At 41.8% G+C, this 23,453-nt stretch overlaps 1 protein-coding gene across 4 annotated transcripts in view; it reads right to left on the bottom strand.

The window, feature by feature from the left end:
• Iml1 (GATOR complex protein Iml1) overlaps positions 1-23,453 on the bottom strand; it is a 57,021-nt gene that overhangs the window by 8,033 nt on the left and 25,535 nt on the right. For all 4 annotated transcript variants that reach the window (XM_075889465.1, XM_075889467.1, XM_075889466.1 and 1 more), the window contains 17 exons: positions 22,544-22,749; positions 19,103-19,293; positions 18,418-18,472; positions 18,197-18,340; positions 15,521-15,646; positions 15,032-15,179; positions 11,329-11,419; positions 10,309-10,416; positions 10,120-10,205; positions 8,835-9,012; positions 7,318-7,527; positions 5,585-5,827; positions 4,736-4,803; positions 3,445-3,519; positions 1,520-1,652; positions 804-906; positions 198-320 (listed from right to left, as the gene is read on the bottom strand). In XM_075889465.1, the coding sequence (XP_075745580.1) occupies positions 198-320; positions 804-906; positions 1,520-1,652; positions 3,445-3,519; positions 4,736-4,803; positions 5,585-5,827; positions 7,318-7,527; positions 8,835-9,012; positions 10,120-10,205; positions 10,309-10,416; positions 11,329-11,419; positions 15,032-15,179; positions 15,521-15,646; positions 18,197-18,340; positions 18,418-18,472; positions 19,103-19,293; positions 22,544-22,749 (2,288 nt within the window). The remainder of the gene's footprint in view (positions 1-197; positions 321-803; positions 907-1,519; positions 1,653-3,444; positions 3,520-4,735; positions 4,804-5,584; positions 5,828-7,317; positions 7,528-8,834; positions 9,013-10,119; positions 10,206-10,308; positions 10,417-11,328; positions 11,420-15,031; positions 15,180-15,520; positions 15,647-18,196; positions 18,341-18,417; positions 18,473-19,102; positions 19,294-22,543; positions 22,750-23,453) is intronic.

Raw genomic sequence — 23,453 nt, 5'->3', positions numbered from 1 at the left:
AGATCAAAACTTGAAACTCAAGTCTTTAGTAGCATGAATTACATTGCTGCGGGTAAGTGCACAAGGTGTACGGAAATCTCAGGCTAATTAATAAATAAACTTTTATAAAAAGAAGTGACATACTATGTGAACATGTTTCAGCATTGTGTGCATTGTTCAGGGCTGTAAATGCTAAGAAAAAAAATGGTATGACTTACTCTTGCCGATATCAATTTCGGTGCTTTCCAACTCGCCCGCACTTCTAGTGTGTTCATCCTGAGGCAGCAGCTCTACTTCCATCCACTCGTGTTGGTAGGCTTCCAGATCTACTTCATAATTTTCTGAAACCAGCGAAGATTAGTGTCAAATTTTCTTTATCAAAATCCATAGTTAGATATTGTTTTTATCAAGTCTTAATAAAAAGGGCAGGCGTACTTTTCCTTTGTGAAAAATGAAACACATAGGGAGTGGCAAGGGGCTATAAAGATGAGACAGAAAAAACAGTCTACTTCGGCTGTAACAAATGACCAAATACCAGTTTAGTTATGATGACTGTTTCTTTGTCACAGTTTTTTAAATCACAAAAGTATTTTTTCTATCTTGCATTTCAACTACCATGAACCAGACTGAAGATAAGCTTTTGTAGAACATGTGTATGACCTTCCTCTTGCACTGCCTTAGTCAAAACTGAAACGTAGGGCCGGAGTCACGCACATATGAACAAAAATGGCAAGCTAAGAAGAAAAAATTGACGAAGCAGGCAGCTGTGGAAGTTTGAATGATGGCAGATACATAATTAACACACCATTCAGCAGCATGCTCACCTTTGGCATTCTTCTCTGGGAAATAGTAAATGTAGAAGCCATTGACAAATGGGTGCCTCACATCTCCAGATGCATGGCAGATGTAAGTCTCTTCTACAAGTTTCTGTGGGGACAATGAACAAGATTTCAACTGATAGGCATTGCCTTTCCTTAAACAAATTGAAGTTATGCACCATCTTGAACAGGTCAGCTGCCCTTTATGAAGTAACTGAAATGGGCTAAAAAAACTCCTTAAAAAAAAAAAAAAACTCTTTTTGTACTTAGCTTCCCTCATCTATAATGAGCCCATAATAATGAGGTGAAATGCACTCAGTACCAAGTAAGAGAACCAATGATCATGCTCACATTACTGGCTGTTACGGTGCAAAGTAAATATTCAAAATGACTGCCACTTGAAGTCATTGTATGGGAAAGTGTGGTCCGCTAAGCTTCTTGCCCACAGCTTACACTGTTCTAAATCACTATAGACGCTGATACTACGCAGGGGCTCCGGAAGTACATCTGAAATGCGGGGGTGACGTTTTTGGGCAGGATATATATATATATATATACACACGCACACATACACACGGTGTTAATACATATCTTAGTTTTTGATAAGGCGAGAAAAGGGGGGTTGTAGCAGCTGTAAGTGGGGGGACACGCCCCCCCCCCCCCCCCCCCTAGATTTGGAGCCCCTGCTGAAACTCACTTCTATCAGAAATGCGTAATGTTACCTGAAGCAGCTGAATGGCGTCTTGGTCGGAGTGCACGCCTTCCACGTGGTCTCGAACCCATGTCGTAGCTTCGACACTAATGAAAGAGTTTTGAGGAATGCCGCCCTGCTTGGGCAGGATGCAGATGCCATCACTGCACATGCCAGGACAAAACTTTGCATCAAGTCACGGGGGTACAGTTTTACATAATTTGCCATAAATGATTCTTCTGAACATTGCATACTCAGGTTTTATCAATGCACCCAATGGTGAGACTTGCATTGGAAAGCCCTAAAGAGGTTTCAAGAAATGGTAAACTGAATTCTTGAAGCAGCATCCAAGTCATGAGCTCTACTAGTTTTATACCGCTGCCTCATATCCTTCGTGACATGACAGCTATGTGGAAACAATGGCACCAACCAATGCATGCTTTCTTACTAGAGCCCATACAAAAAATACACAAAAAGTACAGTAAGTAGGAGAGCTGTGCAAATAGCAAAAAAATTTGGTTTCAAATCAAATTGGAATATTGAAGTCTGAATATTTCTAGAATGTTTTTCTAATAGTTCGAAGCAAAATTCTGGAAAAAAAGTTGAAGAGGTTTCCTAAGCGTATTCTTGTGAGATATACCAACATGAAAGCGTTTCTTCTCCCTATGTTGATGAAGTGTTGACAGGGTTGGTGTTTCATAGCTGCCTTATCAAGAAGGAGGCAATGCAGAAGCTGAATAGCTTCAATGTACATGATTTGGTGCAACCAATGTGTTGCTGACAACTATTTACATGTTATGGGCAAAAATACTATATCCTCATCCTTCTCTCTGCTTTCTTTTTCTATGGAAGCCCAACTGATGTGGCAGACAAAGAAGTGCTCCCTGAGAGTCTGAAGTTCAAAACAACTCCTAGGCATGAATATATAAAAAGACCTGATATTTTAGATGCAAAAAACTTTTGGCGTTCAATTTTTTGAACTTTCTGCCCAAATTTTAGATCCAAAACAGAATTAACTGAGCCCGCAACCAGCATTTTCTTGAGCCAATACAATTGTGACCGTAGCAAAGCCTGAAGGGCAGCTTTGCCGCAATATGAGTGTAATGGGGTGAAGCATATTAAAACTCTGAAAAAGGCCATTGCCAATTTGACGTTGACTGCAGTTGTTCGAATAATAAAATTTCGATGCAAATCAAATCGAATAGCAAACACTATTTTAATAACATTCAAAATTTCTAATATTAGCACACTTCTAGTAATTAGGTAAGCTGCAAGTGACAAAACTTTCCCGTGTGTTCTCCGCTAGATGAAGCCTTTCATCAATGATCACCTAGGCTATGAAGTGCCCTTCAACCACCACCATGGTCGTCGGCAAGATATTTCCTTGGGGGGATGCAAACAAGTGTTGCATCGCGGCTTGTAGAGGAGGAGAGCACAGGTGTAGCTTGGGTGAACGAAAGTGCTGGTGAGGTTTGAGGGGGCATGCACCCCTTTTGCAACCACTGCTGACCCCCATGACCACTACAGGCACTCAGTGAAATTAAATTCAATCTTATCGTTCTACGCAGCAAAGGTGCTCACTTATTTTTTTCTTGTTTTGCCGTGTGTCAGCCTACTATGATTCCGCAAGTGTAACCTGCTTGACTGAGTAAACTAGATCCCGTAAAGTTTTTATTTTATCTTTTAACTGTCATAGCAGAGCGTTTCTCCCGTGAACATCAACATCACCAATATCAATCAGCCATTCATTGGCACTGCTACTAAAGAACTTGATGAACATGATTAACTGCTCTGAAATTAGTCTCAGAAATCAGATAATGCACAACTTATACCTTACAATGATAGGTTTGGTATGTCAGATCTAAAAAAATAAGGCTGAAAAGTCAACATGAAGCAGCCTGACATCAAACAGCATGCTTAAAACTGTAGAAAGAAAAGAACCTCAGCGATAATTACCTGGGATTTTTCATTGCTTCCACAATTTCCCCAGGCGGCGTCACCACAGTCAAGCATTTCACTTCAGCATTGAGCCTGTGAAAGGTATGCATAAGTTCTGTGTTGTGTCATCAACCTATATAATGCAATACATATGCCATACACTGAATAAGACCAAATGCCTTCCAGACCCTCACCCTAAAGAAAAAGAAAACAGCCAGCAGTGAAGTAATCCACAATTGTTTAAGAGATGCACATGTTCCTCATTGAGCTGAGTACAGTGAAGATTTTAATATGGGATTTCTGTTAGGCTCGTGCTTAATAGAGCAACAACTGTGCACACAGTGACCTCTTTCATTAGAACTCTGCTCCTCAAGCACTGCAAGCAAATCAAGCAAGGGCGTTACTGTTTTAGGCCAATCCCTGGCACACAAGTGCGTACTATAGTTTTTGGAACACAGCAACTTCAGCACAGAGGCATGGCTGAACAAGCATGGAACTTGATGCTACAAGAAGTACCGTATTTGTTGCACGAAGACCTGCAAAGTAAGTCTATAAATTCCTTGCTAAATGCCAAAACTGTACGTACGTGCAGCCCCTACATGCAGCCCGTTTCTGTGCCTCGAAACATCTCCAAATAGCTCTAAATATCGGTCACCCCGTGGCCTGTAGATTTGGCAACAGCTTGCAAGTAATACCTGCCTTTTTGGTTGTTACAATTCGGACAGTTTTCACTTGGAACAAACAGAATTGGCGCTAACGTAATGATTCAATATCAAGCAGCCCAACGTCCCGACTTAGATCCACAGTACGACGACTGACAAAAGGAAGACTGAAGAGTGAAAGGAAAGAGCGCTATCTTGTCACTTCTCAGTTATTTTTCTTTTTTTTTTTTTTGTCACAATATGAACCTTGGATGCATTACCACCACAACATGCCGTTTCAACTAACCTTGCCTGTATACCGAGCACATTATGTATTTCTACAATTCCACTAGTAAAAAAAATAGAGAGAAAAGAAAAACAGAATGATTAAAGAGTCTAAAACATGCTTAAATTTTCAATTCTGTTGGCAAGCACCACCCATTATCATAGAAGTGTGGGATAGTCGGTACATGCTCAGAGGTTAAAACAGCGTCAACCATATGAAATGCTTACTAAGACAGACACAAGGTGAAGGCTGTAGATAACATGGATTGCAGTTGAGGACTGCAGTTAACAGCGCTTTAGCACATATAATACAAAACATGGCGAAATGAGCAAAAACCGAAAACACATGTGTGGGATGACAACTACAGAAAAAAAAGGCTTACTTCTCATCTGAAGATTCTCCAGCAACAGACTCTGGTGTGGCTTCTAGAGAGGAGTTGGACCCATCCTTCTGAAACAGCACTTATAATTTCTTCAAAAGGCAATCCGAAACATAAAAAAAAAAAAGACTAAGAACATTACCAGAAACACCAACTTGCAAATTCAAGTCCTTTTAGAAAAGAAAACTGTGCAGTGTTATAAAAAAAAAATCCAAAAGTCTCACCTAAAAAATATTACAAGCACTTCCCCTATTGAAAAAATGAAGGCAAGCGAAACTTAACATGTGTATGCCTGACCACCCATATTTCTTCTATGCATTGTGCAATGCTTACTTCTAACAGTTTCCTTTCTCCATGCCTAGAATGGAACCCTCATGCGTGCGCTCAGCAACGCGACGCTTCAGCTGCTACAGGCAACGAGGATGGTCATGTGTTCCTATCTTGGAAACAACGAAGTGTGGCAATCGTGAAATGACAGGTCACCTTGATAAACTCTAGAAGATCAGAAATGTGACCACTGCACATTTGAAGGCCTTATTTGTATACACCTGCACTTCTGTACTTTGGCAGGTAGAAAACGCAAAACTTGAATGCAAATTTGTGAGGCATAGAAGCCCCGCTTAAAATAATGATTGGCATGACGATAAAACCGGGGGAATGAAGTACAGCGACAAAGAAACATCGGTAGAGTAGAAACTAATTGTGTGCTCGAACAAACAGCTTTCTTTCCTGGCGACCACTTCCACCAATAAAATGTGGTGACAACCAGTGTGGCGACCACAGCGCGAGGTGGCAAGCTGTCAACTCAAAAGGCACACTTAAAACATAAGCTTGGTGAAATGCGAGCCTCACCTTACTGTCAGAGTCCGCTGCAGGAGTCATGCGGCCGGCAGGCATTACGTCGGCACGTAGATGCTCGGTGTGGAGGCTGCGTGGTCGGTCGTGGATGCGGTTGCTCGACACCCTGTCCCGGAATGCACCAGCCGCAATCGCAGACACGGGACCTGACTGCGGAGACGTGGTCAGCGGCGACCCCTGGTGGCTGATGCTCAACCGCATAGGGTTACTCGAGGACCGCACCCAGGCTCCAACAGACTGCAGTTTGAAGAATGAAATGAGAGATATTACTGGTGGCAGTCACAATGGAATTGTTTAACAACAGATTTATCTAGCTGGTATACAAACGTACAATGCAAACTAGTGCAATTTTCTCAGAAACAAGCATTTCCCCCCCCCCCCCCCCTTTTTTTTTTCTAAGATAAGAATTGGTCTCGATTTACAGTATTGAACAACGATCTGGGGCAGCCACTCTATCGACTTGTCTAACTAGTAAGATGGCATGTTGCGCAGCGAGCCTGAATTGATAAGCAGCATGAAATGCACGCACGAGAGGATTCAAAATGTTATTTAAATGGAATTACAATGCTCTGGGTCTTGTGCACTGTGTGCCCTATGACAAGTTTTCACAGAAATGTGGACGTCACTATTTCATTCTCTTTAATAATTTTTTCCCCCGCTTGTGTCTTGTTCTTCATAACTACAAGCTTTAGAGAGTACACAAGCTACATAATCAAAACTATATCCTAAACATAATGTGAAATTATCATTGTTTTCCTCACTTTAACATATCTCTACCACAAGTCAACAAAAACACTTATCTTTCAGTGAGCCAGTGAAAATATACAGAATAAACAAATCACATGTGCAGAAATCCTTTAGGCATAAGAAGCTTCATGAAAATTATTTCATTGATTTGAGAAAAACAAGGCAGTAAAAGTAACCAGAAAAAAAAAAGAAAAGCATGCAGATATGTGTAAGAGACATGATTTTACACATATTTGATTGATTGATATGTGGGGTTTAACGTCCCAAAACCACTATATGATTATGAGAGACGCCGTAGTGGAGGGCTCCGGAAATTTAGACCACCTGGGGTTCTTTAACGTGCACCCAAATCTGAGCACACGGGTCTACAACATTCCCGCCTCCATCGGAAATGCAGCCGCCGCAGCCGGGATTCGAACCCGCGCCCTGCGGGTCAGCAGCCGAGTACCTTAGCCACTAGACCACCGCGGCGGGGCTTTTACACATATTTGCACACTTGAGATTGTTCACAGCCATCATAAGGTGTATTTTAGCACAGAGTGACATGTGACACGTGAAATCTTCAGCCCATTTGTAGGCAGTAATACAAAAGTTCTCAACTTAGCAGAAAACTTATGTTATACATTCTAGAAGAACTCAAAAACCACTTTGTTTCAGATTCACGGAAATACAACACAACCGGTGCTAAAGGCTGTAAATCTGAACCGTAGCGCAGCACGCACCTAAATTTTACAACAATGCAACTGGGCTGTCCTTGTAATACAACATCTTACTTTCAGAGAAATAATACCTCGCTCCCGACACTCAAAAGGTGCCTATTGCCCCAGCTTCACAGAGCTATGCAAGTATAACGTCGCAGATTGTCCAGGCAAGGTTAGCAATGGCATGCCAGGTTCTTAACAGCGAAAACCAAAGGTTGTTATTATGCTATGACCCATGACCTATAACGGCAGCAGTTGAAACAATACTATAGAGGTCACCTTTGAGCGCCTTGTATTGGCAGGCCAGCGGATCCGATTCATGATTTCGAGGAACTTTACAAAAGCCTCTCGCTGAATCGCCTCATCAGTTGCAGTGAAGTCCGGGTAGATGTCGCAGCGGCACTTGGTGTCCTTGCTGTCGATGATCTTGCGCGTTGCTGCTTGAGAGCCGGGCAGCAACAGCATGCGCAGTCGCCAGTACTTGAGAGCCTGGAAGAAGGCGAGAGAGCCAGTCCAACGAAAGTAGCATCGATTGGTAATTGCAGAAGCCATCCTCGTCTCAAGTGGCAACCTGCTTGGTTCCATCATTAGCACACGAACATGTAAATAATTTGTGTAAGCATAACTAACTGAGAATAGGGGGAAAGTGATGCAACATGTACACACGGGACACCTAGTGGCATTATCAGAACGTACTTGTCAGCGAACTGTTCGTCACTGTTCTTCCTAGGATTCATAACATGACTAGGTTAAGCAGGAACAACAGTGCTAAACACGGGCAAGGACAATGAAAAAAAAAATGACACAGGCGCTGTGTCGTGCCTTTTTAGCACCTGTGTCGTGTCTTCTTTTGTACTTTGTCGTTTTTAGTGCTGTTGCTCCTGCATAATGAATTACCACCAACTAGCCCAAGTTTCTCTTCTAATGACTAGGTTTGCGAGCTGGTATATAGTTGCTAACGAGCTCTGTTGGTGTAATGAGGTCGTACATAATTTGGCAAACATCTTCATTTTCAACCATATATTGCATAAACATTGATGTTATTGGGAAAACTTATAGCTTTACTTCTGAGCATCTTTCTTTGATGTGACAAAGTTAAAAAATGTCAGAATTTCAATCTGTGGCCACGGCAGCAACTTCCCATGCAGGTAAAACAGAAGAATGCTCATGTACCGAGATTTCAGTAAATATATTGTGGGCATTTGTTGTAGACATCTTCATCTGTACATTATTATCATCATATTATTGCGTTTGATTATGCATCCTCGTCTGCTTTGTGTATCATCATCATCACTGTGGTTTCACAATGCCTGTTCGCTCCCAGGTCGTACAGCCAAAAAACGTCGGCCCAACCAAGACTTCATAATATTAGTCAAAATTATGGCAGTTTTTCAAGTATAGCGCCTGTCACAGTCAAACCATGGCAAAGTGTGTTTTGCCGACTCATTTTTCTATCATTTTTAAACCATTTTTATGTTATGAACAGACTCATCTCTCCTACATGAGCATTCACATAACACGTGACACAAGCACTTAGTCTTGGAGATCCACATTTTCTTTCACAATATGTAACTAACATGACTTTTCACAATATACAAAAACAAACAGGGGTCAGAGAGTTATACACAGTGATTTAACCAACAAATACAGCATGCGCAAACAAGTCGCTGCAGAAACCATAAGCGGCCGCTATTTTTTCAACATCCAAAGACATGGAAAGCAAGAAGTTATGTATTCACTGTGTTCTTCACTTCGTAATTAATTGCAGCTGCAAACCCCTCAAGAATTGCACTTACCTCCTTGAGACCGTACTCCCGTTCACCACGAATGCAGATGTAATGGTCGAGGTAGCTCCAGTTGAATGTCTCGAGTTTCTCGCTCGAGAAGATCACTCGCGAGATGTCGTACAAGGTGCTTCCCGGTGGCTGGAAGTTGTACACATACTGAATGGGCTGAACTTCTCGTGAAGCATGCCTAAAAAAAATGATTGGGCCCGAAAAAAAAAAAAAAAAAAAAAAACAAGTCACATGTTTGGGAAGCTTACTCATTCACAAAAAAAAATAAAACACCTCTCAGAGTTTATTGTTCTGTGCGAGAAAGAGAAAAATGTGTGTATAAAACAATTAGTACTACACTATGAAGAAAAATGATGACTTCATTGCAATGGAAGTTTTATCCACTAAGAAAGGACAAATGATTATGGATAGGTGAAGAGTAAAGTTGAGTTTCGATACAAATTCAAAGCGAATAGTGATTTAGCTAAATCATTTCAAATTGAATAGTGCAAATAGCATTGACCACATATTTTATACAAAAGGTGAAGAAGTGAAAATTTCAGGGCTCGTTTTTTTATTTTTTAGATACAAGCAGTCATGAGAACTAGCCGGCAATGGTGCCATGGCATCATTGTCTGTGAGTTATAATTAATATAGAAGTCAGCATTTTGGTCACGGCCCAACTAACATGGACAATATTTTTAAGAACTGGAACTAGGCATGTGCAAATGTCACTTTTTCTATTACAATTGAAGTGGGAGCAATTTTGAATAGAAGTAGGGTGCAAGTCATAAAAAAATTTGAATGTGTTATAATATTTTAGAATTTGCTATATGTAGAGTACAAATTCCTGTATAGTACGCCTTTAAAGTGTCAAAAAAACAGCTGATGGAGGTGAAAAATAATATGTACATTTAACCTTGAAGTGTGGCTTCGTGACAATGCAGATTTCTCTTGACTAAGTGGTTTCACGGCATAGTAGCCCCACACAACAGTGAAACCACCTTTAAGACGCAAAGTGGGTTACGTGTGGTTAAGTGTGCATCTATTATGAAATTTGAATACTTAAATTTGTATGGAAGCTAGTTTGATTACTGTAATACTAGTTCTAATATTTAATCATGCATACAACCGACGAATGATAAAGCATTATTGGTAACATTGAGGCTTTCAGACACACTGCAGCCGTAACTCGAAATCATTGAAAGAGCTATGCTAGAAACTTGCCACAAATTAAAAAAAAACTATATACCTCATATTTTTGCTGACATTAAAAAAAAAGAAAAGAATAACTCAGCTTCCATACCGAGGTCTGTACTGGGTGACGGTTATCACCGGCCCGTTTAAGGCTATCGTGTGGAAGATGCGTCCAATGCTCATTCGGCACTCCTCCTGTGAAAAGGGAGGCCCCAGGTCAGCTTTTGGCACTTAAGAATGAAAATTATGGCTCAAAGGTTGTAAACAGCGGTGCGTGCACCACAAATTTCTAACGAACCTTTTCCTCGTTGACGGGTGCATGCCCTCTGAGAACACTGTGGCCGGACGAGTGCTGCGTACCGTTGACAGTGTTCTGGCTCTTAGGAAGAGTAATTATTTGGAAGCCCTGCGCAATGATAAAAAAAATTTTTCACATCACAATATTACACGTTTAGAAAAGACAATAAATGAGAGAAAATGAGAGAGAAAGAAAAGGCAGGGAGGTTAATTTAGGTTGTGCCCAGTTGGCCCTCCTGGGGAGGAGGAAAGCGGGATTAATAGATAAAATGGACAAAAGAAAAGGTAAAAAAAAATAGCAAACGAGCAGTACATGCAAACGACCACAAAGAGATACCTTACTAGAAAAACAGATTTTTGCCGGCATCTGTGTATCACTGACATGCTACTCTCTGTAATATTGGGGAAGGGGACTAGAAGATTCCAGAAGAGAGAGTAGAAAAGAATGATAAAAAGAATAATAAACAAATGTGAAAGTGTCGAATTGCACACGCATTGATCAGTTACTCGTCCGAAATTGGCCTCGCCCGAAGACTCTAATGATACAACAGTTCACATGAAAAATCTTGACTTACCTGTCACCCTAACTTTAAATACTTTTATCGGGTTCATTAACGATCAGAGCTCGTGTCAACCCTTTCCAAGTATTTTGAGGTCTATTTGCCTTCAACAAGCACATTTGCCTTGAATACGTGAACTAGAATGTTACATCATAAAAAGAGACGATGCGGCACTTGTTTTGTCTCGAGCTTTTCTCTTGTGTCTTTGTTTGCGCACTTCACCTTCTTTGACGGTGAAGTGATGAGCAGCTGTCACGTCTTGCTTCACTACTTGGCGATTATTCAAGTGTGTGTTTCTGCAAATTTACTTACAATTATTTGGAAATGGCAGCTATATTATCAAAGTATGTTTAGTTTGAATTAAACTAGCAAAGGAACATTTGCAACTTTCTATTTGCTGTTAGCTCACATGAACAAAGGACATAATAGGTTCAACCCTGCCAATGATCCGGCTAATATACCTGCTGCAAGCGTTGACAGATGAGCTCCTGGTAAACCTGAAGTGTAGTTAGTGGCTTGTGGTGCTTGTAATCCTCCTCTCCTCGATAGCACCTGCAAAAATTGGGGGACCCTCAAGCTATGCCTTTAAGAGTTGAACGTGACAGCGATATACTGCTTCCAGGGCATACTTCAACCACTTAGTGCATACTTTTTACTTCATGATGTTACTCGAGGTAGCTTACTACAATGTACTGCATAAAGTTGAAAGTGGCTTGTGCCAGTGAAGCTTTCACATATGGCTGCATTCTGTGTAATGGATAGCATGCTCGAGCAACTATGCGTGTAAAATCTTTTCGAACTTGCTATGCACCCACTACGTGGTCTTAAGGGAATACATGCACTGACGTGCGTACCTTTTATAACGGGTGGCCGGCTTTAAACCACAAAGTCGTTACAGTAATCACGTGTTCTGACGCCTGATGGCAATGTACCCTAGTGCCATGTGATATCATTACGTGTTGTATTGTGAAGCCTCTTTACAGCACGCGTACGTTTGTAAAGCATGAAAGTAATTTTCACTGCACTTCCAAGCAGAGGAGGTTCTTTTCACTGTATTTCCAAACAGATGCGTGGCTGTGTGATAAAACACCAGCTTGCCATGTAAACAACCAGGGTTCGATCCTCGCTCCGACCAGGAAATTTTATTAATACAGTAAAAGCTCGTTAATTCGACACCCTGTTAATTTGGAAATTCAGATAATTCGGACGGCTCTATTGGTCCCGGCCAAAGTGCATGTTAATCTATGGGACCAAACCTTTGTTATTTCGTCGAAATTCGGCTCCGCACCGCTTAACTCGGACAAATGCTGACGGCTGCTGCTACACAAAAGTGTGATAAAGCAGCGCTGGCACCACTGGAGTGAGACCGAAACCTGAGTGGCATCGCCATCATCATCAACTAGTGGGGGCGATTGCAGCGTCACCGAACGTCGGTGTCTTCTTTCTTCTCCACTCAGCGCCTCCGACGCCATTTTCCCTTGTGTTGTCGTGTCGGAACCATCTCTTCTTGCGGAGTTCTCTTTTTCTTCCATTGTGACCGTATTTGCATGCCACCACCATCGTGCGCTACAGTGATGGCAACGCCGAAAAATCGGCAGAACTACGACGCGAAGAACTTGGCGACTAAAGTGGAAATTTTGCAAGCACTGAAGAACGGCGAATTGCGACAGCAAGTTATGACCAAGTACAACATGAAGCGGAGCACGTTGGGAACGTACGTGAAAAATGAACAACAGATTCGACAAGCCTTCGAAAGCGAGAAGTTTCATGCCTCTAAAAAGCGGTTGGGAACCGCAGCTCATCCCCAGCTCGAAGAAGCTTTGCTCCGGTGGATTACTGACTGTCGCAACGCGCATCTGCCTTTGAGCGGACCTCTCATCATGGCGCAAGGTGCGAAGTACGCTGCAATGATGAACATTGAATCGTTCAAAGCGTCAGAAGGGTGGTTTGCGTGGTTTCGAGAGAGACACGAGCTTGTCTTCAGGAGTGTGTGCGGCGAAAAGGCCAGTGTTGACGAAAGCGTGACCACCGAGTGGAGAAATGTGAAGCTGCTGGAGCACATCGCCGCATATGAACCACGTGACGTGTTCAATGCATATGAAACTGCTCTATTTTTCAGAGCTCTGCCCGACAAGACGGGGACTTTCAAAGGGGACGCATGCATTGGTGGCAAGAAGTGCAAGCAAAAGATAACTGTGCTTCTTGCTGCCAATATGACTGGCACGGAGCGCTTGCCACTACTTGTCATCGGGAAGGCGCTTAAGCCACGTTGTTTTAAGAACGTCGAAAGCCTTCCTGTCGAGTACACAGCGAACAGGAAGGCATGGATGACATCGGACATTTTTCGCGGCTGGCTGCAGCAGTTGGACCGGCACTTCACATCGTAGGACCGCAAGATAATTATAAGGTTGTTGACAACTGCAGTGCCCATAACTGTACAGTCGAACTGAAGAGCATCAAAGTAGTTTTTTTGCTGCCCAACACTACGTCTGCTCTCCAGCCGATGGACCAGGGTATCATTCACTACGTGAAGTCGAAGTACCGCAAGCACCTGCTAGAGCGAATGATCCTATGCTCAGAAGGTGGAAAGTTGTATCAAGTGGACTTACTCGGCGCAGTGCACATCATCGCCCACGTGTGGAAAAACACTCCGCCGCAAGTCATCGCCAACTGTTTTCGGCACAGCAATTTTGTGAAGCCCGAGCATGCAGCAGTAGCTGACGATGGAATCGAGGAGGTGTCAGCCGAGTTCACCGACGATGACTGCCCGACTTTCGATGCTGTTTTTCTCACAGATGTGACCTTTCAGGACTACATCGCGATTGATCATGGTGTCGCCACGAGTGGTCTCCTGACCGATCAAGAGATTATTAATGATGTCACGGGCGCCCATGAAGACCACAATTCCGACGAAGAATGATGCGAGGAGATACAGCCGCGACCTCATCGCACCTCACGGGAAGTCTCGGAGGCGCTGTTGATATTAGAGGACGCTTGCCTGAACACTCCTGACAGCTTGCGTGCTGTTGGCCATTTGGAACAGTTAAGAAAAATTGTGATGTCAGCCGGAATCTGCGTGAAAACGCAGACGACAATTACAAAATACTTCAACAAATAAAGGTATGCTTCTGCAGCTTGATTTTAAATGTTGTTTTTCCTGTTCATTCGTTAATCTGGCATTCGGTTAATTCGGACAGTTTTACAGTTTTTCCGGTCCCGTGAAATTTGAATTAACGATCTTTTACTGTATACATTTTATTTGCATCATTCTCAATTTTTTGGTCACGCACAAGATGATGATTTTAACTTACAATCAATAAGGCCGACACTGACACTCTAATCTCTGCAAAACGAGCTCTTTGATACTGTTGTGTTAAATCATGGTGACGTCTAATCTTTTCCCATCACTTCACTGTTAGAAGACACACTGTGCGTGGCATTGAACAGTACGCATAAACCGAACAGAGTATGGTGGCAAACATTACATAAAGGAAGATACACGTGTTAGTATTTAAGTGTAAAAATATTTGATGTTTCAAATACTGAACAAATTGCCTTTGTTATTCTATTGATAACAGACCTGCAGGTTTACTGAAGTCACGAAATACTAAAACCAAATATAACATTTCTTTGTGTTTGTAGCATTAAAGTCATCTGCAAGCAGTGTATCAAACTATGATTCAATGCCAAAACTGTTTGTCCTTTTCATCACACCTGTAGATACGCTCTTCATGAAGCCATCATTATTTGTGCGCTTCTACGTTGTCACAACGGCCTTTTACAAGATCGTAAAAAAAAAACTGTCTGTCTGTCATAGCTACATTATTTCTCACAGTAATGTGCCATTCGGAGGCTAAAAGCTAAGCTATCCCAGAACTTCAACAGTTGGTAGCCAGGAAAGGGTGTCCTGCAGTGTCTGTGCGCACATCTACAGTACTAGGACAGCACAGCCTGCACTGTAGTGAAACGGTTCTTCAAGAAGGCCATCGAGAACAGTATTAAAGCTTCGAGAACAGTATTCAAGAGCTCGTTTTGCACTATGAGAGTATGCTACCACCGCAGTCAAAGAATACGGGGCCGTATTCTGCCCACATTTCACACCTCTTACTATATAGCTATGTACAAGAAAAATGCAAGCAGCACCAAATTGTAGGGTGCACATGCCTTATCTGGTTAATCTCGGAGTTGTGCTCTTCCGGTAGGAGGCTGTAGTCGGAAACAACATAGTCGTACTGTAGGCTGTGCTTGTCCGGGAAGAAATCCGTAGTGATGGGTAGGCAGGCGGGTATCACCAAGCTTTTCCAGTCGACACCTGAAGCACCGCCACATTGTTTGATTATTATTATTATTATTATTATTATTATTAGTATTATTATTATTAGTATTATTATTATTATTATTATTATTATTATTATTATTATTAAATGAAAAAATATGGTGACAAAGGTGTTAAGGTATGATGCATATACTTATGAAATGTGAGCTAGCATTGGAAATACAGCTTTTTCAGTAGTTAGAACCTATTTGAATCAACCTGTTGAACATGGCTGCTCGCTTACGAACCAAAATCACACTTTTGCACAGGCAATCACCATTGCTATTAAGACACCAACACAGCTTAGCCATGGCATGAGTTTCAATTAAAATGTACACCTGTAGTTAGAGCTGGGGTCCACTCCTGTTCACCAGTTGTGCCCCATAACCAGCTATGCCCTGTCTTGGCAATGGGTGTCTCGTTGCCCAGAGATGACGGGAACACGACTCGTGGTCTCATATGAACTGCAATGAAGAGTGGGAAAGAAGTAATATTATTTGAGAAAAAGCAGAGGCATAAATTCATGAAACTCGTTTTTGTTTATTAAAACCAAATTAGACGGCTGGCTTACACTTTTCTTTCATTACTACCTTCAAACAAGATTCTTTGCTTGACAAAGAAAAGCCATGGTAGAAGAGTTTATTCATATCAAAAGGTTACTTTTGTTATTCGAATCAAAGCGAAGGAAGTTTCCCATGTCGACGAAGATGACACAGAAAATTAAGGCCCCAAATTTGCTAACTATGTACAGTAGACACTCAGTAACTGGAAACTCCTTAAATGAAACTGCTGCTTAAACAGAACGGCCACTTACGATATATAATTGGTTTTGGGCTTGTATTCTGCACCCATATTCATCCCTCTGTAAGCATAACTCCTGTTAAATGAAACAAATTTTCTCGGTCTCTTCAGGTGACATTTAACGAGAGTCTACTGTATGTCTCTCTCTTTTATAGCTGCTGCTTGCCACTTGGCTTAAGCCACAGGTTACCAAGCCCAAAGCATACCAGGCATGATAACGATGATGGACATGAACCATCACCCCAACGCTTGCTTCTTAACGTCCCTACAGCTTCTGTTGAATTAACATGAAGTCAAGCTGATACCAGAGCTTGCACAGCACCCAAGGCACGATATGTGCGCTACTTCACAACACTTTTTAAATAGCCATGACACGCTTGAAAAAAGAAAACTATTTCTACAGTTTTCATAGCAACATTCACAATTCACTATACGTATTAATGAAATTTTTATTCGTGACACTCAATTAGACTTGTTTGAATGCTCCAAATCATTCGAAAGCTCCAAATATTCGAATGATTAGTAGAGTATTTGAATTCACTTTGATTTCATTTTGAATTATTAAAAATTCCGAAGTATTTGCAATGAACGCATAGATGTACGTAACCACCGCATGTAACCACTTGTAAAAATGGCTTCACTGCAGTGTACAGGTGCTAAGCCATGAAAGCACCTGTCCAGAAAAAATCTGTTCTGCCGAAGAGCCCCACTTCAAATTTAAAGGGGCTTTGCAACACTTTTTGACTATGATCAGAAAACGCTGCTGATCGGTGGTCGTGGCTACCGAGAACACGCGAGCCAAATATTATGGCGCAGAACATGGCCTGCAATTCGCAATAAATTCTCAGTCAGCTAAAGATTGCTCTCTTCTCTGGGCAAATGACACCACAAGCTCAAAAATAACGCATCACAGCTGTTGTATCAGCCAATGGCTGATTTAAGCATAGCACACTCGGTCCTTACTCGGGCCGCCACGAGAGGTCGTCACTTGTACACAGGTACGTGCACGAAAAAAAGAGAAAGAAAGTGCTGAAGGGTCACGAGACGTGTGTGACGTATTTTCTTTTCCCCTATCATCCTCCCCGCTTAGCTTACAATGCTTTAGCCAGGACGCGAGAAGAGAGAATGCAATTGCAGCGTGTGATAAATCTTTGCAACTCTACTCGTACTGAATGGATTCTAAAAATTTTTGTGGCGATGCAGTTCGTGAGGCAATAAGGTTTTTTAGGGAACCCATTCCATGACTACTTGAAAAAATGTTGCAGGGCTTTTTGAAATAAACATATTACCCTGAAATCGATTCATCATTTTTTATACTTAAAAGCTTGTTATGATAGCTTATATGTTCTAAGTATAATAATTTTTTTAATTTTACGCATTTTACAGGTTATACAGGTTATCCCTCGCATCATACCAAAAGTCTGAACTTGCTGCTAAAAATTTTTTTGACTTCCTTTGAATGAAAAAAAAAAGTACTTTGCATAGAGGCCTTGTTCGAATTTTAAAAAAAGTATTGTGCAGGTTAGTAGGTCATGATAAATATGCCCATTTTTTAATATGTCATATACACTATTTGAATTCGGTTTGAAATTATTTAACCAAAATTACTATTTGATTTGAACCTAAAATTCACTACTCGCACAAGCCTACACTCAATATATATTATGCTGATATCATTGGTTGTATTACAGCATTTCACAAGAATAAATAACTTGACTTTTTGATTTCTTTAATAGAGTGAGCAGTTATCCATACTTGACACAGGTTCCATCACACTCAATACAGAGAAACCATTGGCCTCAATGTGGAATTTAAACACTGGAATTTATGTATTGCAATATATAAAATGTAGCGTAGTATGGTCAGTGTGCCTACAAACTATGATACTAAAACTAGAGGAGACCTCTAAGTAACCTTGTCTTGCGTAGACAGACTGCACCTTATACTTAAAAATTTTCTCTTTTTGTGCGTCGTATAAGCATTAGCTATCCCCCTACTGAATCTTCTTTCCTTTGGCAATTGTTCAGCAACTGTAACAAACCACTTAGTATTTGTCTATGCGTTTAATGTCTTAACAAATTCCATTTCTTCCCAATGTTGACTTGCTGCAGTACTTGTACCATGCAAACAATACAGTTCAAGGAGGGGATGTTTTGAAAACTGCACATAATTTTTACAATGCTGGAATATCTTGAGTGTAAGACAGGACCAACCATCTTTGGCAGCCTTCTTGTTCGGGACATCCATCGCAGGTTTTTCCAGGTGTGTAGAGAGCTCTTGGTTCTGAATCATCATTCGACTCGAACTGTGTGGTATGGCCTGGTAGTGATGCTGTTGCATGAAAATCCCAGTTGGTCCTAAAAGGAGAACACTGTGATTTTGGAGCAATACACAAGAAAAAAGAAACCAAGAAAAGAGTAAACAAGAGCTGTACCCAGTGGGAACACATGCGTCCACCGACGGCGGTTTGACGTCAGCTTGATTGTCACCTGCAAGCAAAACCTTAAGCATAAGTTTTTCACTGTTGAAGTAACTTAGATAGCCCTAGCAAAATGTTGAATTTCAATATCACGCTATCTACAGTAGTCTAGCTATCTAGCCACTAAGCAAAGCATAAACTGCCGCAACAAAAGATTGAGACTTGTGAGCTTCTATCTGTGCTTCAATACTGTGAGGTACAAACGAGCAATTGAGACAATTTTTAATTTCTAGAGTGATATGTTAACAGTAGAAGCAACAAGTTAAAACAAAGGCAGCCCTGTTAACAGTGGCATTTATTTGACTAGATCAAGTTCAGATAAAGGAACATTTAACATCAACATGTGCAAAATAGTAATTGCGCTTCCTTCGGCAAGTTCACAAGAGCTGTTACAGTGATGTCACCACTTTAAGTTGTGTTTCTCGATATGGGGGAAGGTTCATAAATGGTGATTAGAATGTCTGCTGGCCAGAACTGGCCACAGGGGAGTAATCAGACTTTGGGGTGGGGGGGGGGGCTACATCATGGAATGGTCATTTTTCACTCAGTATGCCACAGCGAAAAAGAAAAAAAATCAGAATGGGGGGGAGCACAGGCCTAGAGTGCTACCCCATGGCTATGCCACTGAGTAGCTATTCACCTGCGAGGGGTCAAAGGGATTAATGAGGGCTCTTGGCTGTTGGGGCATCTTCTGCCTTTCCTGCAGTGCCTCGGGAACCTGACCAGCACTGCCGACCACTGTTCGATGAGGCGGCGACACCACAAACTCCAAGTTCTCTTTAGATGCCAGCACTCGCGGCTTCTCCACGTCACACACAGCAACAGCTGTCCCTACAAAGCAACATGTTGCCGTGTTTTTATTCGTATTCAGCCAAGCTGCAGCAAAAGCACACGTTCAGGCTCAGCATATTTGGCACCGGCTATTTAAAAACATTTAAAGTCGTGTTTTAATTGAGTAGAATGATAGAGTGACCTTCTGTTTCTGTAAAGCCAAAAAGACTGAACGGTGCAGCACACCTCATGCTCAAAGTATTGAAGAAGCACTCATTATAACAAGGCTTCAAAAGCATGCTGTTCAGAATCGAATTTTTGCAGAAATCCACACAAGAAAGAAGTTCAGAAAATATGATCCAATATGATGAGACATCACTGATGAAATGCTAGCACCACCGACATTCTTCATTAGACAACTTTTCGTCCTTTGTTGTTGCACAGTAATGTAAAGTTTTTCGTAAAGACCGCATATATTATACAGCGCAAAAAGAGTCAAACAAATATCCAAGAAAACATTTGCAAGCTAGACATATTGTAGACATCAAGTAATAAGCACAATAATAGATTGTACTTTTAAAGAGATATACAGTAAAACCTCATTAATTCGTACTTTGTTATGTCGAAATCCCGCTTAATCTGAAGGATTTCCACGGTCCCGTATCTTGCAGTGTAAGTTTGAGTGGATAATTTGAAGCGGCAGCCTGCACTAGTTCGGTTAATTCGAAAACTTTGGGTGCCATGTGTCAGTTCCCCATTTCGCCGCAAATTCGCAGAAACGACAGCCCTTAATAGCCACAAGGCAACGGAATGCAGCGATAATAATGAGTGGCAGCTGAAGCACTCCAGCCTTTTGACTTCCAGCGCAAAAAAAAAAAAAAAAAAAAAACGGTATCGTGGTCAATCGAAACGGGCACCTGCAGAAAACGAGACATGCTTCACTGCAACATAGTAATGACGCGCGGGCAGCATATCGCATGTTTCTCGCCAGGTCAGCGGGTCATGGTTTACCCATTCTTTCTGGGATTAAAAAAAATTAATAAAGTACAGTTTGGCAGAATTTGCGATGTATGCGAACCTCCGATAGCCGGTCGCTCCAGCAATTCGTGCCTTTGCACTGCTGGCGGAGTACTTGCCAGCAACACCTACTTCGAAAGCTAAGGTCAACAGTTTCAAAAATCACTTTTTCCAGACAAAACACATCGCGAGCTTCGTAATACTAGCCGTCATTAAATTCCTAAATATACCAGAAAAAATGTGCAAATGGTCGCAACATGACATGCTGACGCCGCGAGGAGCAGGCGACATGCTGCCCGCGTGTCACTACTGTGTTGCAGTGAAGATGTCTTGTTTTCTGCAGGCGCACATTTTAGTTAATCACGACAGCGTTTTTAGGGGCGAAGCTCCTTAGGGCGTGGGCTGTGCGTCCCCTGTAGACTGTATGTAGCCACCTCTTGTTTAGTTCTTGCAGTGTCCACTAGATGGCGGTACCGTCTCCTGTATGTCGCCTCTTCTCGTTTAGTTCTTGCAGTGTTCACTAGATGGCGGCTCCGTCTCCTGCATGTAGCCACCTCTCGTTTAGTTCTTTCAGTGCTCACTAGATGGCGGGACTTGTAGCTGATGATGAAAAGATGCAAGATGTTATAAACTAGACGGCGGTACTTGTAGTTGATGATGAAAGATGCGAGATGTTATAAAATAGGAATGATGTCACATATGGCACGTGTCATTGGTAGAAGGCAATCGTTCGATTTAGTGCGGCGACGTACGCTAGGGGGAGCATTGTAATAAAATCGAGTAGGCAAAATGTACGGAAGATTCATGGTTTACCAGGTTTTCCTCCAGAGCTTCGCCCACTCATCATCATTCACTTCGTGGATATGACGGCACTTTTTGTTTTTTTTTTCTTGGTGGCAGCAGCGAGGCCAACTATTCCTTCATATTTGCGGCAAAATTAAGAAGAGGTATTGCTGGAAAATTCAACCGTTAGTGGCACAAGCTAGCCGGCACAGCAAACGACGAGCACTGACTACTTTGAATAGTTTCCAAGTTGCTTGCATCCCACTTTTTGCATGTTCTGTTAATTCGAAAACCCGCATAATTCGAAGATTTCTTGCGGCCCCAGTGACTTCAAATTAACGAGGCTTTACTGTATAATGAACCTGCGAAAATATTTCAGGTCAACTAACTTATAGAATCCCAGCAACATTTTTTTCAGTGTGGTCAGAAAACACAGCCGATTGGTAGTCGAGACTCCCGAGAGCACGCAAGCCAAATGTTACAGCGCAGCATGCAGCCTGGAATTTACAATTCTCACAGTCAGCTGAAAATCGCTCCCTCTTTTCTTGACAAATGATGCTATATACTAATTATAAACATTGCATCATACACTCAAGTTCCATGCAATTGACTGATTTGAGCGTGCCAGGCTCTGCAGTTACTGTGGCCACCGCAGGAGGCTACCACGTACCTGCACGCATGTGATCACAGTAAAAGTAAGTTGCGCGTTCAAAAAAAAAAAAAAGTGCTCAAGGTCACGAGGTTTATACAGCATACTTTCTTTTCCCATGCCATCCCTCCCTGCCTAGCTTCCAGCGCTTTTGTTGGGACAAGAGAAAGGAGAAAGCGATTACAGCGTGTGACAGATCTCTGCAACTCCGCTCGTACGTGACAGATTTCTAAAATGTTTGTGGTGGCTGATTTGTGAGGCGATAAGTTCCTTTAGTGAAGCCATTCCATGACTACTTGTAAAAGTGTTGTAGGGCCCCTTTATTCAGAGCTGTCCTTACCAAAGTGAACTAACACGTTATAGTTCGAACTTACAAACATGGTTTGTATGAAGGATTTCGTACACATCGAATATGAGTAAGAGAAGGGGCAACCAACATATCCCCAGGAAAAAGTTAGTATAGAAAACACTGGAGAAAGCATTTCTTTTTTGTCATGCACATATAAAACTGAGCAATTCATTCTGAATGCTTCAATATATAAAACTGAGAAATTCATTTCGAATGCTTCAAGAACATATCACAATGCTTCCCCGAGTTTTGTGACAATTCCAAAGCTTTCTAAAATCTTGCATGTGCAGTCGGGCACTTTCATTAAAAGGTTTTCACATGTAACTTTGTATATCTTTGAAGCACTCTTTCAAGCTTCAAACAGGCAACAGCAGCAGGAAATCTCAAAAGGACAGTAAGTGTATTTATGTTAGCCACACCATAGTTCATGGACATAGGTGCAGTTTCATGTGTTCTTGTGCTCTCTGTGTTTATATCATGTTATCAGGCTAGAAAAATGCTTAGACACACACCATCACTCCCAAGAGTTGATGACGCTTGAGATCTGGCGTAACACGAAGCCCCTCGCCGAGGGATCGATATGGCACCCGAACGGGAATGGGACGATCCACTGGAGTAGGTTGGAGACGACGAGGTGTCGTCCTCCTGGTTCAGGGGTCGCGGAGGTGTTGGCAAATGAGAACGTCGCCTCATATTGGCCCTTTGCAGTGTGCTCATCCTACAAGGTGAGAGAAAAGAATAGAAAAAGAATAGAATTTTGGAAATTAACATGCCAATACCATGAGGCGATTACGATCTCCGCGAAAATAGGGAACTCTGATCACCAGTGGTTTTTTGACCACACGTATCTAAATCTATGCCTGTAAGTGTTTTCACATTTTACCGCCATCGAAATGCAGTTTCCATGGGTGGCTATTGAGCTAAGACGCGCAAAGCCTAAGCCACCAAGTTATCAACGTAGGTATAGAAAAGCATAAAGCATAATTTACAGGCAAAGTATGATAAAACAACCCTGCATATACAGCAACAAGGTTGGGTGTTCAGTTAGTTCATATTTGATGTTTCCTGCATACAGGACAAGCATAGCACTGTTTATTACATACACTGTTATAATTCAGTGGTGAATGGCAAACTGGATTATAATATGCCCTATGAACCATTGGTTAAATAACCAAAAAAATGAGACACTACTGCGTATGTTGTTACATCAACGGGAATAATGTGCAGGCAATTTCAGCTGTGTTATGTTCTATAGTTGTTTCAAGCTTTCTTCCAGAGACCTGTAGCTATGTTTGATAACAGATGTGGAAGTGCTCACACGGATGGTAAAATAAATTCTGTAAGACATGACGTGCAGAGCAACTGTGGTTATATTTGCAAAATTGTCAAGGAACAAAAAGATGGTACAGTACTCTGACACTG

The sequence above is a fragment of the Rhipicephalus microplus genome, chromosome 3 (genome assembly GCF_043290135.1).
Source record: "Rhipicephalus microplus isolate Deutch F79 chromosome 3, USDA_Rmic, whole genome shotgun sequence".
Classification (NCBI taxonomy): domain Eukaryota; kingdom Metazoa; phylum Arthropoda; class Arachnida; order Ixodida; family Ixodidae; genus Rhipicephalus; species Rhipicephalus microplus.
This window is presented reverse-complemented; position numbering and strand designations above follow the sequence as displayed.